Source organism: Hypanus sabinus, chromosome 16, assembly GCF_030144855.1.
Source record: "Hypanus sabinus isolate sHypSab1 chromosome 16, sHypSab1.hap1, whole genome shotgun sequence".
Taxonomy (NCBI): domain Eukaryota; kingdom Metazoa; phylum Chordata; class Chondrichthyes; order Myliobatiformes; family Dasyatidae; genus Hypanus; species Hypanus sabinus.
In genome coordinates, this window is record NC_082721.1 from 8,839,379 (window position 1) to 8,853,684 (window position 14,306).

The 14,306-nt window shown below is 41.6% G+C and overlaps 1 protein-coding gene across 1 annotated transcript in view; it reads right to left on the minus strand.

Moving 5' to 3' along the window:
- The window catches only part of sf3a2 (splicing factor 3a, subunit 2), a 30,388-nt gene extending 16,103 nt beyond the window's left edge, over nt 1-14,285 (minus strand). Inside the window, exons 1-6 of the mRNA XM_059991082.1 lie at nt 14,182-14,285; nt 8,520-8,678; nt 8,358-8,429; nt 4,619-4,665; nt 1,500-1,609; nt 38-87 (exon numbers count right to left, since the gene is read on the minus strand). Of these exons, the coding sequence (XP_059847065.1) occupies nt 38-87; nt 1,500-1,609; nt 4,619-4,665; nt 8,358-8,429; nt 8,520-8,645 (405 nt within the window). The 5' untranslated portion in view covers nt 8,646-8,678; nt 14,182-14,285. The remainder of the gene's footprint in view (nt 1-37; nt 88-1,499; nt 1,610-4,618; nt 4,666-8,357; nt 8,430-8,519; nt 8,679-14,181) is intronic.
- Nucleotides 14,286-14,306: the final 21 nt, after the last annotated feature.

Below are 14,306 nucleotides of genomic sequence, written 5' to 3' on the forward strand. Positions count from 1 at the left end.
TACTCTTCAATGCAAAGACAGCACAAAAGGATTTTACCTGAAATAGGAGACTTTGCTGTCCCATTTCTGCATCCCTCTGTTTGGTCACTATAAAACAAATGGTAAATCTTGATATATTTAAACTGGGTTAACACCTGCAGCTAAAGCAGAGTAGTGCTGACTACCCTCCACATGCTAGAATAGATGGTGCAGCAATTTACTTTGCAAATGTTAATATGAACTTTAAAAAAGTCACGTGATTGTTAATCAATTCCACAATATTCATAAACTGAAGAGGTCTAATGGAATTTGCTGACAAAGATTACAGAACAATACAGTACACCACTAGCCCTTCGGGCCACAATGTAGTGCTGACCTTTTAACCTACTTAAAAATCAATCTAATGCTTCCCTCCCAAAAGCCCACTATTTGACTTTCATCCATGTGTCAATGTAAGTCTTAAATGTACACTAATACCTCTGCTTCTACCCAATACCCATGGCAGCATGTTCCACACACCTACCACTGTATTTTAAATAAAAACTTACTTCTGACTACCCCCCTTATACTTTCCTCCAATCACCTTAAATTATATCTTTTTGTATTAGCTATTTATACCCTGGGGAAACATCTCCGGCTATCCACTCGATCTCTGCAGCTTTCATCCTCTACACCTCTGACTGATTGCTATGATTTGGTAAAAATGGCAATTTATAATAAAATCTCTCCTTGCAGCCTCTGCGGTCAAGAAACTAAGTTCAAAAGTCAGGAAGCTATGTTGAAGCTTTATAAAACTTCAGTTATTCCACATCTATTGTATGCAGTTCTGGCTGCCCCATTATAAGAAGAACGTCAAGGCTTTGGAGAGAATGTAGAAGAGTTTTACAAGAATTCACCTGGACTAGACAGCATGTGTTATAAGGAGAAGTCAAACAAATTTGGGTTGTTTTCTCTGGAGCACCAAAGGCTGAGGGGAGATCTGAGAGATTCCTAAGATTGAAAGGCGTATCTAGAGTAGGTACACATGATCTTTTTCCCAAGGTTAAAATGTCTGATACCAGAGGACATACATTTAAGGTGAGAAGGATTACAATCAAAGGAGATGTGTGAGACAAATCAATTTTCAGATTTGTGGGTGCGCGGAAAGCACTGCTGGGGTGATGGTGGAGAAGGCAAATACAATAGCAGTAAAGAGGTTCTCGGACAGGCGCAGGAATGAAGGATATGGAAATTATTTAAGCAGAAGGGATTGGTTCATTTGGGTATTTGATCACTAATTTGGTTCGGAACAACTCTGCATCAAAGGGCCCGTTCTGGAAGGATGTCTGGAAGGGTTTAGACTGGGTGCAGGTAGATACAGAAGATCAGCACAACATTGTGAACTGAAGGGCCTAATCATGTGGTGTATTAAAGTTATTAAATATTAGTAACTTGAAATCATGTTTTCTATGTACCAATTGACGAATTTTTGTTTTTTAAAAAAAAGCAATTGCCAAAATGGCCCATAATGTCACATATACCTTTATAACCAGGCCGACCAATTTTCACAAATTTCTTCACCTCCACTTTAACCTTCTCAGGGGCAGGCTGTGCTGGTGATTCCTTTGCCTCTTTTGCTGCTCGCCGGGCCCTGTATTCAAACCATTGAACAGATCACTTGGCAGGGAATTGCCATACCTTTACAAATTTCATCCTCTTATCTGGCAAAAAGCAATTCTCAAGGCAATGTACACTCACCCAGCAGTTGCATAAGCATGTAGTACAGGAATGGCCAACCTATGGCGCATGTGTGAAAAGAGGCGCAGTGCGCGTTGCACCCCAGTGATAATAAAAAAGTAAGCCTACTCATGCAAAGTATTAACCAAAAACCAATTTGTAGAAAAAAAATCTATAACAGGAATGTCGTTGCATCACATGTTTTTGCCAGTTTACAACTGACACTCGTGCACTACGGAGTTGTGCTTTTTTCCTCCTTCGTGAACAGCTGAAGTTTTGTACTTTTTCAAAAATTAAGCCTTGTTTTTACATTCAGTTACCCATCACAGTGCAAAAGAAAATGAGCAAAAGAAAAGCAGAAAGTGACAGTAAGCGTGAATTCAATGAACAGTAGGAAAATGAGTTCTTATTTATAGCGGGTCCATTAGGAAAACTGTTCTGCATTGTTTGTGAAAACACTTTCTCACATAATAGAAGAGATGATCTTAATAGACACTATAAAACACAACATCATACTGAAATAGAAGGAAAACTGAAGTTAGTACTTGTGTCTGTGTTATGGAAAGAATATGTGATTAAGAAAAAGGAAGAAATCAAAAGAAGACAAAATGTATTAGAAGTCTCATTAAGGTAAGTAATGTTTATCTTGTTTTATATTAAATCAATATGTCATGTAAGGATGCAAATATGTCTACATTAACATATTTTTACAAGTACTGAATGGGGGTACAAGAGTTGTATGGCACATCTGAACTCATGCATGAAAAAATTGATGCATGGAATGTAAAGGGTTGGCCACCCCTGATGTAGTATATTATCTCATTTCTACATTGAGCCTGTGATGATCATGAACGTTTATCCTAGCTATATATGTGCCTAAGACTTTTGCACATTACTATACCTCCTCTCTGAGGGTGGTAGCGAGAAGAGGACATGTCCCTAGCTAGTGGGAGTCCTTAATGATAGACTCGTTGTTTTTGAGGCATCACCTTTTGAATGTAGCCAGCCAATGGTGTGGTGGCATCAGCAATGGACTTCAAGGTGAATGGTCCCAGGTTCAATTCCTGCCAGCTCCTTGCAAACTTTCTATCTGTGCTAGGTTGAGTATTGAGATAGCAACTCAGCCTCATAGAAGAACAAAACAAATGCTGCTCAAGGCATGGAAAAGAACAACAGCAACCTTTTGAACTTGGATTACAGGGAGATTTCATAATTATGAAAGGTACAAACAGGGTACATGCAAGCAGGCTTTTTCCACTTGAGCTGGATGAGACTAAGTCATGGATTAATGTTTGAGGGCAATCTGAGGGGGAATTTCTTCACTCAAGAGGGTGGTAAGAATATGGAACAAGCTGTCTGTGCAAATGGATGTGGAGTATGAAGGGACCTGGTCAATGGGATTAAGCAGGTTAATAGTTCAGTAAGGACTAGATGAGCCAGAGGGCCTGTTTTTGTGCTGTGGTGTACTAACATTCAATGATTTTTCTGTTGCATACAGCTTGTATATGCTCAATTGGTCAATATTCCACTTTCCATTGACTGCTGATCTGGGAAATCTAGTTAAAGTAGCATTATTACAGTCATTTATTTTAGTATTTGTTAATTGTTGACCAGAATTGTGCGATATTGCAATGTAACAGCTAAGTTTTTATAAGGAGGGGCTCAGAAGGTTGGCACATACATTATTGTACAAAAGTCTTAGGTATATATATGAGTGATGTTCAACCTGTTTCTGACATGGGTTTCTATTCTCGACTGAGAGTGGGAGGGCACAGGGAGAGGGGAATCATGGCTGGGGAAAGTGCCAAGCAGACATGATACTGTTAAAGTCTCTGTTGTATCTCCAGTGCATGAACCGGCCCCGTAATGCAAAAACAGAAATGAGCGGTAACAGAATACAAGGCATTCGTATCCAAGGATACAGATTCCTCATATGGAAAGCTTTGATGTTAGTGTCATTATTAAAGGAATTGCTGTTTCAAGGGGGGAGAGAATAAAAGATGGGACAATACGGCACTTCAAACAAGTTAAATAAACTACTATAATAGTAACTAAAGAGAATGAAACATATGCTGTATTTGCTTACAGATAAAATTAATTTCTATGAACCTAAAACTTTATTCTTGCTATTTTTTTGTATTTACCACAGCTGCAGCATTGGTACTCCAAGAATTAAAGATAAAAACCAGGGGAAAAATGCATTTTTCATACATAACTTCAACTCTCATGATCTAATCTGACACTTTCATTATATGCTTTATTTATGATAGATAGCTCTCATATCTGAAGATGACAGGAATCTGTGCAAGGGAGTTTTTAAAGTAGAAAAGGCATCGCACTGGGGCAGTTCCACTCTCAGAAGTCCAGTCCATTGGTACAAATAACCATCACAACAGCGGTCTTCCTTGGTAGCAGCGGATGACCATGACCACTTCTGTGCCTCATCATACCCTTCACTTTCCACAAAGCAATGCAGAACCACCTTTCTGGCCATTGGATCTCACTGTCGATCTCAATCGCCCAGTCTGCCAGAGCTGACTTCACATCCTGGGACAGGCATGTCCCTATCTCACTGGAGTATGAGGCCGCAAGCTGCCCTTACCTTCATGGATCTAATGCTGGCACCTTTATTATATGCTTTAGTTATGATACATAACTCATTTATATCTGTCAAAATATTTCTCTGGAAACTATTTGAAAAGAAAACCAGTCTTTCCTCACCCACCCTCTGCAAAATGTACATTCAAAGACCCTGTATTCAGCTTGAAGGCAATACACAAGTGCAGTAGAAATCACATTTCATAACTGGACTGAGATGCACTTGTAATTATATTTATTTCAAAAAGAAAAAGCATGTTTTCTTTTAAAACGTCAAATGTACAAGCTCAGATTGATTTCACATCCAATATATTTACACACTTACAGATTAGTCTGGTGCTTTTTCCCTTGTGTGTGTGCCAAGTAACTCCCCTAAAGAAAAAAATTAATTCAATTATACCAGGGAATCCAATTATGCAGACACATTTATTGCAAAAATGTTTTAATTACTTTTCTGCCTCTACACTTAACTCCATTTCATTTCCACACTTCCATTTGGACCTCTGTTCCCCCCCCCCCCCCCTCCCCATTCCCAAATTCACAGAACAAGGAAACAAATCCCCATATGCTTTCACTTTTCAATGGATGGGATTCTGCAATTTGTTACATGGCCAATTGATAAAACCACCAGATATACCTTCACCTTGCTTCATAAGTAAATTCTTCAGCACCAGTGAAGATGAATAAAGAGTCAGTGTTTCAAGCTGAGACCATTTATCAGGACTGGAAAGGAAGGGAAAGAAGCCAGAATAAGGATTTGGAGGGAGGAGGAGGGATACAAGCTGGAAGGTGAAGCCAAGTGGTTGGGGGGAGGAGTAGAGAAGAGGGATGAAGTGAGAAGCTCAGAAGTGTTAGGTTGAAAAGATAAAGGGCTAAAAAAAGAGGAATCTGAAAGAAGAGAAAAGTGAACCATAGGAGAAAGGAGGAAGGACATCAATAAAAGATAGGCAGGTGAGAAGAAACAAGAGGGGAGATGGATGAGGAATGGTAAAAGACAAGGGGTAGAGGGGAAACATTTCTGGAAGTCAGAGAAATCAGTGTTCATGCTGTCAGGTCAGAAGCTACCCAGTCAGAATATGAGGTATACTCTTTCAACCTTCAAGTGACCTGATCATTACAGTAGAGGAGGCTACATGCCAACATGTCAGAATGGGAATGGGAAGTGGAATTTAAAATGCAAACACGAGGAAATCTGCAGATGCTGGAAATTCAAGCAACACACACAAAATGTTCCACCAGCATTTTGTGTGCGCTGTTGGAATTTAAAATAGTTGGCCCCTGTGAAATCTGTTGTGAATGGAGCAGAGGTGCTCAATACAGCAGCCCTCCAATCTACTTCACATCTCACTGATACAGAGATGGCTGCACCAGGAACTCTAGATTGTCCCCCAATTGTTCTTTTTATTTCTTCATGTCAGCCTTCCCTCTAGGAATTCCCTTTCCCATCGTATCTTAGTGTGCAATTGCAGGATACAAGACCTTTTACCAACTCTCAAGGCCCCAAACAATCCTTAAACATGAAGCAGTAATTTATTTGCACTAATTTTAGTTTAGTACACTGTATTTGCTGCTCATGATCCAGTTTCTATACTGTACTGGAAAAACTGAACAGAGACGAGATGCATTTTATTGAATAGCTGCATTCGGTCCACAAGTGTGACCATGAGCCTTGACTGATTTGCCATTTTAATTTTCAACTCACTCCCAACCTGCCTTCAGCCTCCTTCTGGTGTTCCAACAAAATTTAATGCAAACAGCATCCTGTCTCTCAACAAGACAGAGTACAGCCTTTCAGGCCTGAGGCTGAGCTCAACAATTAAGAGATAAACCAGCATTTCTGGCATTTTTATTGCCCATTTCTAGCATTCGCTCCACATTCCTTTGGCAATCTCAGATAATTTTGCATTTATATCTCCTCCAGACATCTGCTCTTGTTCACCAAGCTCTTTCATCTGCACTAGTGTCCTTTGCTTGTTTAATCTTTCTTTCCTTTCATCCTGTTTTATTCTCTCTTCTCCTCCTTTCCTCTGATGCTTAAAACTTCCACAATTTCCAAAGAAAGGTCGACAGTCTGAACCAAACAATTTTTCTCTCCACAGATGCTATTTGGCCTAAGTATTTCCAGTATTGTCAATTTTTACTGTATATTTGCATTAACTTAATCACAACTAAAATCAAATATATCAGCTCTCCAAAAAATGTTTCAAAAGGGATATATGTGATGATAAAATATTATTAATGCTAATGGTTTCTATACCTCACAAATTTTAAACACTAACCCCTGAAGTAACCATCTCATTAACTCTGGTCATATTGTTAACTTTCAAATAAAACAACTGACTGGGTTCATTTATCCAGTTAATATGTTACTTCTAAAATCTAGAACAACACGAGTTTAGTGTTGTGTTGTACCAACCATTATTTGAAGCAAATCGGGGTCCTGCCAGTAGAGGTGGCACCTTACATCTACAGTACCTGGGCTCAATGATGCTACCTGATGCTGTCTGACATTTGCACCCACCCCCCCCCCCCCCCCAGCTGTTTTCGTCTTGCTGCTCCAAAATAGTATTTTGTAAATGCAAAGTGCTACTAGTACAAAGGGTAGTAGTGGAATCCAGGAAGAGCTGACTCTAAGAAAAATAAAACGTGAGTCGACGTGGAGAGGATCTTCTCCATTGAGGAAGAGTCTGGGACCAGAGGGCAGAGTCTTAGAATAAAAGGTTGTCCCTTTAAAACAGAAATGAAGCGCAATTTCTGTAGCTGGAGGGTGGTGAATCTATTAAATTCATTGCCACAGATGGCTCTGAAGGTGAAGTCATTGGGCATATTTAAAGCAGAGGTTGACAGTTCAAAGTTCAAAGTAAATTTATTATCAAAGTGCATATATGTCACCATATACACCCCTGAGATTCGTTTTGTGGGCATATTCAGTAAACTAAGAAATGTAATAGAAACAATGAAAGACCCCACCCCACAGGGCAGGCAAACAACCAATGTGTAAAAGACAAAATTGTGCAAATACAAAAGAGAAAAAAAAAAGCAATAAATATGGAGAACATGAGATTAAGTCCATGGGTTGTGGGAACAGTTCAGTGATAAAGTGAGTGAAGTTGAATGAAGTTATCCCCACTGGTTCAAGAGCCTGATGGTTGAGGGGTAATGACTGTTCCTGATGCAAACAGTCACTATACTACCCAACAGATATATATAGGTCTATGATTAGTCAGGTTGTAAGAGGTTAGGAGAGAAGGCATGAGAATGGGGCTGAGAGGGATAATAAATCAGTCATGATGGAATAGTGGAACAGACTCAATAGGCTAAAAGGATTGGTGCAACTTGATGCTTGATAGTCCAGACTCAGTGTACCAAAGGACCTGTTACCACGCTGACTCGATAAAACATCACCCACAAGGAACTGAAAACAATATTACAATACTTGACCCCCTAAAATATTCAAATTATTTTATGCACCAGCCTAAAAGTTATTGGCACAGACTCCATTCCAATAATAAAGCATCTTAGGATAAAAGGAGACAGGAGGGGATTGGTAGGAGAATGTTGGAACTCGTTGCTATGCTTTTCATATTCAGAATGACATGGCAGCGTAGCAGTTAGCCATAAGATAAAGGAGCAGAATTAGGCCATTCACCCCAATGCATCTGATCCCAGTCATGGCTGATTTATTATCCCCGTCAATCCCATTCATATAGCACAATTAATGTGCCAACACCCTGGGTTCAATTCTGAAACTGTCCGTAAGGAGTTTGTACATTCACTCTGAATGCTCCAGTTTCTTCCCACATTCCAAGGACCTACAGGTTAGTAGGTTAATTGATCATGTGGGTGTAATTCAGCGGTGCAGGCTTGTTGAGCCACAAGGGCCTGTTACCTCTCTAAAGAATAATAAAGAATATCTAAATAATAAATATTTTTAACATTCTGCATACTCAGGCATAAAAATGCAAAGATCAGTACTAACTCAATGACTACCTAGAGATGAGATTAAATTCCAGCCCTGACAGTTTCAGCTTACAACAGAACCATCAAAAATATTTTAAACTTACCTCATTGTTGTGAAGAGTTAAACAAAGTTTACATTCGTAAGAACCCAAGTGATTTTTCATAAAATAAGGATCCTACAAATTAAAATAAGAACATAATTTATAATGAACTACATGTAAAAATAAAATAATCAAATATACAGATCACAACAATCAAAGTTTAACCTTATTTATGTCAATAGTTTCCAATGCTAACTGTCTTAGCCGTTCTCTTCGATCTCGATTACTTTCGGAAGAAGAAGCAACTCCTCCGCTCCCTGTTTTCCCTCCTGCTCGATGTTGAAAATCCATGGTTAATCGATGAACTGTATCTTAATCTAAAACCTGAAAGATTTTAAAAACAAAATATGCAGATGTATAAGTATGTTTTGTTGCCTGCAAGGAAACATTTATCTGAAGTTATTTTAGAGCTCATCATGAATCTCAAATCCTTGACATGGTGACCACAGCCGTAAAAGCACAATTATGGAGGATATTTGGTAAATCTGGTCATCTCAGGGGCCCATGTGTCTGATTCTTAAATTATCTCTGAAATGCACCAAAATGATACTCAATCGTATTGCTGTCAGTATGTTCAGAGAAAGAATAAAACTGGCTGGATTACCAGCCATCAAATTCAGACATGGCAAAGTCACTCGGCACCAACTGACCCAATAATGAGCCTTATAAACAACAAAGGACGAGTGTCTGAACTCGGAGTTCTGTCCCACAGGCAGCCTGACATCATCAGACATGATTTTGAGAAGTGGGCAATGTGGTATAATGCACCAAAATCCCCAGCTAAAGTACATTTATTATCAAAGTATGTATACATTATATAAGCTTGAGATTCCTTTCCTAACAGGCAGCCACAAAACAAAGAAACCCAAAAAACCCGATTTAAAAAAAAGAACAGAGCAGCGAGCTGAACCAGCCCATCTCTTGACCTGTAAAGTTCTATATAATCAGCAATAAAAAGTAGATAGGAGAGACCCACCAGCATTAGCTTGTAAACTTTAATTAGGTGACACATTTTAATCACATCATTCACCATATTAATGAGCTTGTAGCAGGTGCAATCAAACTAGATAGCTGCTGAGTTAATCAATATTAAGACCATAAGACCTAGGTGCAGAATTAGGCCATCTGACCCATCCAGTCTGCTCTGCCATTCAATCATGGCTGATCCTTTTTTTCTCTCCTCCTCAACCCCAGTTCCCAGCTTTCTCCCCGTAACCTTTGATGCCATGTCCAATCAAGAACCTATCAATCTCTGTCTTAATTACACACAACAACCTGGCCTCCACAGCTGCATGTGGCAACAAATTCCACAAATCCACCATCCTTTGGCAAAGAAATTTCTCTGCATCTGTTTTGAAAGGGTGCCCTTCTGTACTGTGGCTGTGCTCTCCTGTCCTAGACTCTCCCACCATGGGAAACATCCTTTCCACATCTACTCTGTCTAAGCCTTTCAACATTTGAAAGGTTTCAATGAGATCCCTCCTCATCCTTCTGCATTCCAGTGAGCACAAACCCAGGGCCATCTAGTCCATGCCAAGAACCATTTACAATACCTACTCCCAACAACTTGCTCTGAGACCATAGCCCTCAATATCCTTACTATTCACCTACCTATCCAAACTTTTTCTTAAGCGTTGAAATCGAGCTCGCATGCAGCACGTGCTGGAAGCTCGTCCCACACTCTCACAATCCTCTGAGTCAAGAAGTTTCCTCCCTTCACGTTCCCCTTAACTTCTCATCTTTCACCTTTAACCCGTGACTTTTGGTTGTAGTTCCACCCAACCTCTGAGGAAAAAGCCTGTTGCATTTACCCTATCTATAATGGCAACGCAAGTTTGGGGATGAGCTGGGACGGTGTTGCAGGAGTTTGATGTCCATACAACTGGCCCAGGAGTGGCGTTGAGTCACTCTGGATGACAAAAGAAGCTGTTGGGACCTGGGCAGAGAAGTTCCAATGCACATTTAACTGGCCCGGGTGCGAGGTTGGATCGCTCTGTGCACTGAGAGAAGTCGGGGCAAAGGAGATCTGTACCACTGGCCCGGGTGCGAGGTTGAAACGCTCTGGGCACTGAGAGAAGTCGAGGCAAAGGAGATCTAGTGCCCGTACCACTGGCCCAGGTGCGAGGTTGGATCGCTTTGGGCACCGAGCTGATTAGAAGAGCTTGAGAGAGGTTTCGGACTGGGCAGTGAAACCTTGGCCCGGAGCAAGTTGCTGAGCGGTGTGGTCGAGGTCCAGAGCTTTTCACAGGTTCTAGGGCGCAGCACGATACATTGCTTAGACAATTTAAATACTGGCCCAGATTGGAAGCAAGACCCAATTTCACTCGCTTGCTGTAATCTTCACTCCTCTCTCCAGAGTGGAGCCTTTCACTGTTCCGTTGATATGTCAATTTTAACACCAACCCACAGACTGAAAAGACAGGGTGTCGGTCGGGACGAGAGCTGATTTTGCTTATTCCCGCGATGGTCATCTCCATGGTGCTAAGTCTAAGACTACCCTGGCTGCTGTTGTCCGTACCCACTAATACGATGACTGGGAAGTGAAGCTTTGGGCCTGCTCCGGGTTTCGGACCTGAGGACTCAATTTTGGTTCAGAATGCTGTTGTTTTTTGCTTCAATTGTTTGCGTGATTCTTACTTCTTTCTCTTGCACATTAAGTGTTGGTCTTACTTTTATTCTTTTTTTTAAAAAAACTGGATTCTTTCAGCTTTCTTGCTTTGTGACTACCTGTGAGCAAGCAAATCTCAAAGTTGTATCATTTATACATTCTTTGATAATAAATGAATCTTGAAGGTAGGTGACAAAACTGCACACAATGCTCCAAATTAGGCCTCACCAACGCCTTATACAACTTCACGTAGCATCACATCTTTGTACTCAATACATTGATATATGAAGACCCATATGCCAAAAGCTTTCTTTACGACTCTATCTACTTCTGAGCCACTTTCAACAAATTACATACCTGGATTCCCAGATCCCTGTTCTACTACACTCCTCTGTGACCTCCCATTTTTTGATGTAAGACCAACCCTGGTTGGTCCTACCAAAGTGCAAAACCTCGCGCTTGTCTGCATTAATTTCCATCTGCCACTTTTCAGTGCATTTTTCCAGCTGATGCAGCTCCCTCTGCAAGCCATGATCGCCTTCCTCACAGTCCACTATACTCCCAATCTTGGCATCATTTGCAAATTTGCTGATCCAGTTAACCACATTGTTATTCAGATCATTAATATAGATGACAAACAACAAAGGACCCAGCATTGATTCCTGCGGCACACCACCAGTCAAAGAGGCAGCCTTCTATCACCACTCTCTGGCTTCTCCCACAAGGCCAATGTCTAATCCAATTTACTACCTCACCCTGAATGCCAAGCGACTGAACCTTCTTGACCAGCCTCCCTTGTGGGACCACATCAAATGCCTAACTGAACCCCATATAGGCAACCTCCACTGCCTGCCTTCATCCACTTTCCTGGGAACTTAGACATGACGTACTATGCATGAAGCCATGCTAACTGTCCTTAATCAGTCCATGTCTATCAAAATACTTATATATCTGGTCCCTTAGAATACCTTGCAATAACTTTTCCACAACTGATGTCAGACAAACCAGCCCATAATTTCCTGTTTCTGTTTAAAGCCTTTTTTAAACAGCGGAACAACATTGGCTATCCTCCAATCCTCTGGTACCTCTCCTGTCACTAAGGATGTTTTAAATATCTCTGCTAGATCCCTGGCAATTTCTGCACTTGCTTCCCGTAGGGTCCACAGGAACACCTTGTCAGGCCCTGGGGTTTTACTCATACTGATTTGCCACAAGGCAGCAAATACCTCCTCCTCTGTAACATGTACAGGGTCCATGAAGATGCTGCTGCTTTGCCTCCCTTCTGTAGACTCTACCCCTCTCCCAAGTAAATACAGATGCAAAGAATGCATTTAAAATCTCCCCGACGAAGGGTTTCGGCCTGAAACATCGACAGTGCTTCTCCTTATAGATGCTGCCTGGCCTGCTGTGTTCCACCAGCATTTTGTGTGTGTTGTTAAAATCTCCCCCATCTATTTTGGCTCCACTCTGGTCTGCCAGAGGACCAATGTTGTCCCTTGCAATCTCTTTGTTCTTAACATACCTGTAGAATCCCTTGGGATTCTCCTTCAGCTTGTCTGCTAGAGCAACTTCATGCATTCTTTTAGCCTTCCTGATTTCTTTCTTGAGTTCTCCTGCATTTCTTGTACTCTATAAGCACCTGATTTGTTCCTATTTGCCTATACCTGCTGCACACCTTTTTTCTCCAAACCAGGGCCTCAGTATCTCATGGTACAGGCCGACCAAGATGCCCCCTCCAAGCTTGTCCCATTTGCCAGCATTTGAACCTTCTAAACCTTTCCAATCCATGCACCTGTCCAACTATTTTGTTATTATACCTGCTTCAAACACTTCCTCCAGTCGATCCCACACAGGTACCCCTCTGTCAGTAAGAGTTGCTCTCAAGTTCTTGATTCCTTAATTCTGGGAAAATGACCCTACAGAGGGAGTTCCCAGCCTGGGATCCACAAACCCCTTGCTGAATGGTACTAGTCCATGGTATAAAAATGCTGGGAGCCCCTACATCTACTCTATGCATATTCCTCGTTATTTTATACACCTCTGTAAGATCACCTCCTGCTCTAAGATATAAAGTTCTAGCCTGTCCAACTTCACCCCACAACTCTGTCCCCAACCACCGCTACTTTATCATTTCGTCAGTCACCTTATGTACAGACGCTACTGTACCTTATGTCCATCACTCTAGGTACATACAATCAGTCTACGTATATAAGCTAATCTTACACATTTATATTTATTGCATTTTTATTGTGTTTTTTTTAAGACTTCTTGTGTTTTTTTAAGATGCATCAGATCCAGAGCAACATTCATTTGGTTCTCCTTTTACACTTGGCACTGAAGAATGACAATAAAAAATCTTGAATATTGAAGTCCTGGCAGTATCCTTGTAAGTATTTTCTGCACCCTTTCCAGTTTTATAACATCATTCTTATCGTAGGGAGACTATAACTTTATACAACACCCCACATGCAGCTTCATCAGTGACCTGTACAACCACATCATGACCTCCCAAATCTTCTTCTCAATGCCCTGACCGATGAGTTCCTCCAGTTTGTTGGTCCAGATTCAGCCCCCCGACCCCGCAGATGCTGCCCAACCCACCGAGTTCCTCCGGTAGTTTGTGTGTTGCTCCAGATTCCAGCATTAACTGTCCATAACTCACACCCACCCTCCTCTCCCTCTACCATCAGACACCGGCCGACCTACCGAGTTCCTCCAGCTGATTGCGTGTTACTCCTACATCCGAAGACTATTGAATCTCTCCTTTAAGTTTTTGTTCCCCTTCCTTGAGAATGGAGCTCATTAAAGGGGAAAAAAAAGACGCATTGAGCTCTACAACGTGGCCTTTTATAGTCCGGCAAACGTAGTAAAACTAAAAGTGAGGACATAATAATAAAGACAAAAGATTCTGCAAGATGCTGGAAATCCAGAGCAACACACACACAAAGCTGGAGGAACTCAGCAGGTCACAGATGTTCTATGGAGAGGAATAAAGAGTCGATGTTTCGGGTCGAGACACTACATCAGGGCATGAAGATGCAATGAATGCCCGGGACCGCAGGCCTCAGGCACTACGGACAGGGGAGAACCTCGCGAATACAAAGGGGGAAGCAGCAGCTAGGAAAGCCGCCTGATGATCGGCCTCGGTACCACCCCCACCAGTGGGCCTTATGCCTCAGCGACGCTGGAAACGGGGTGACTCCCCGCCAGTCCCCTTACCTCAGGCGGCGCGGCCTCGCAGCACAGAGCGGAAGAAGGTCAAACCGACCGGAAGTGGGGCTTGTCCCCTCCTTCAACAACTTTATTAACAACAGTGTTCGCTTGACATAAGGGCGGGGAGTGAA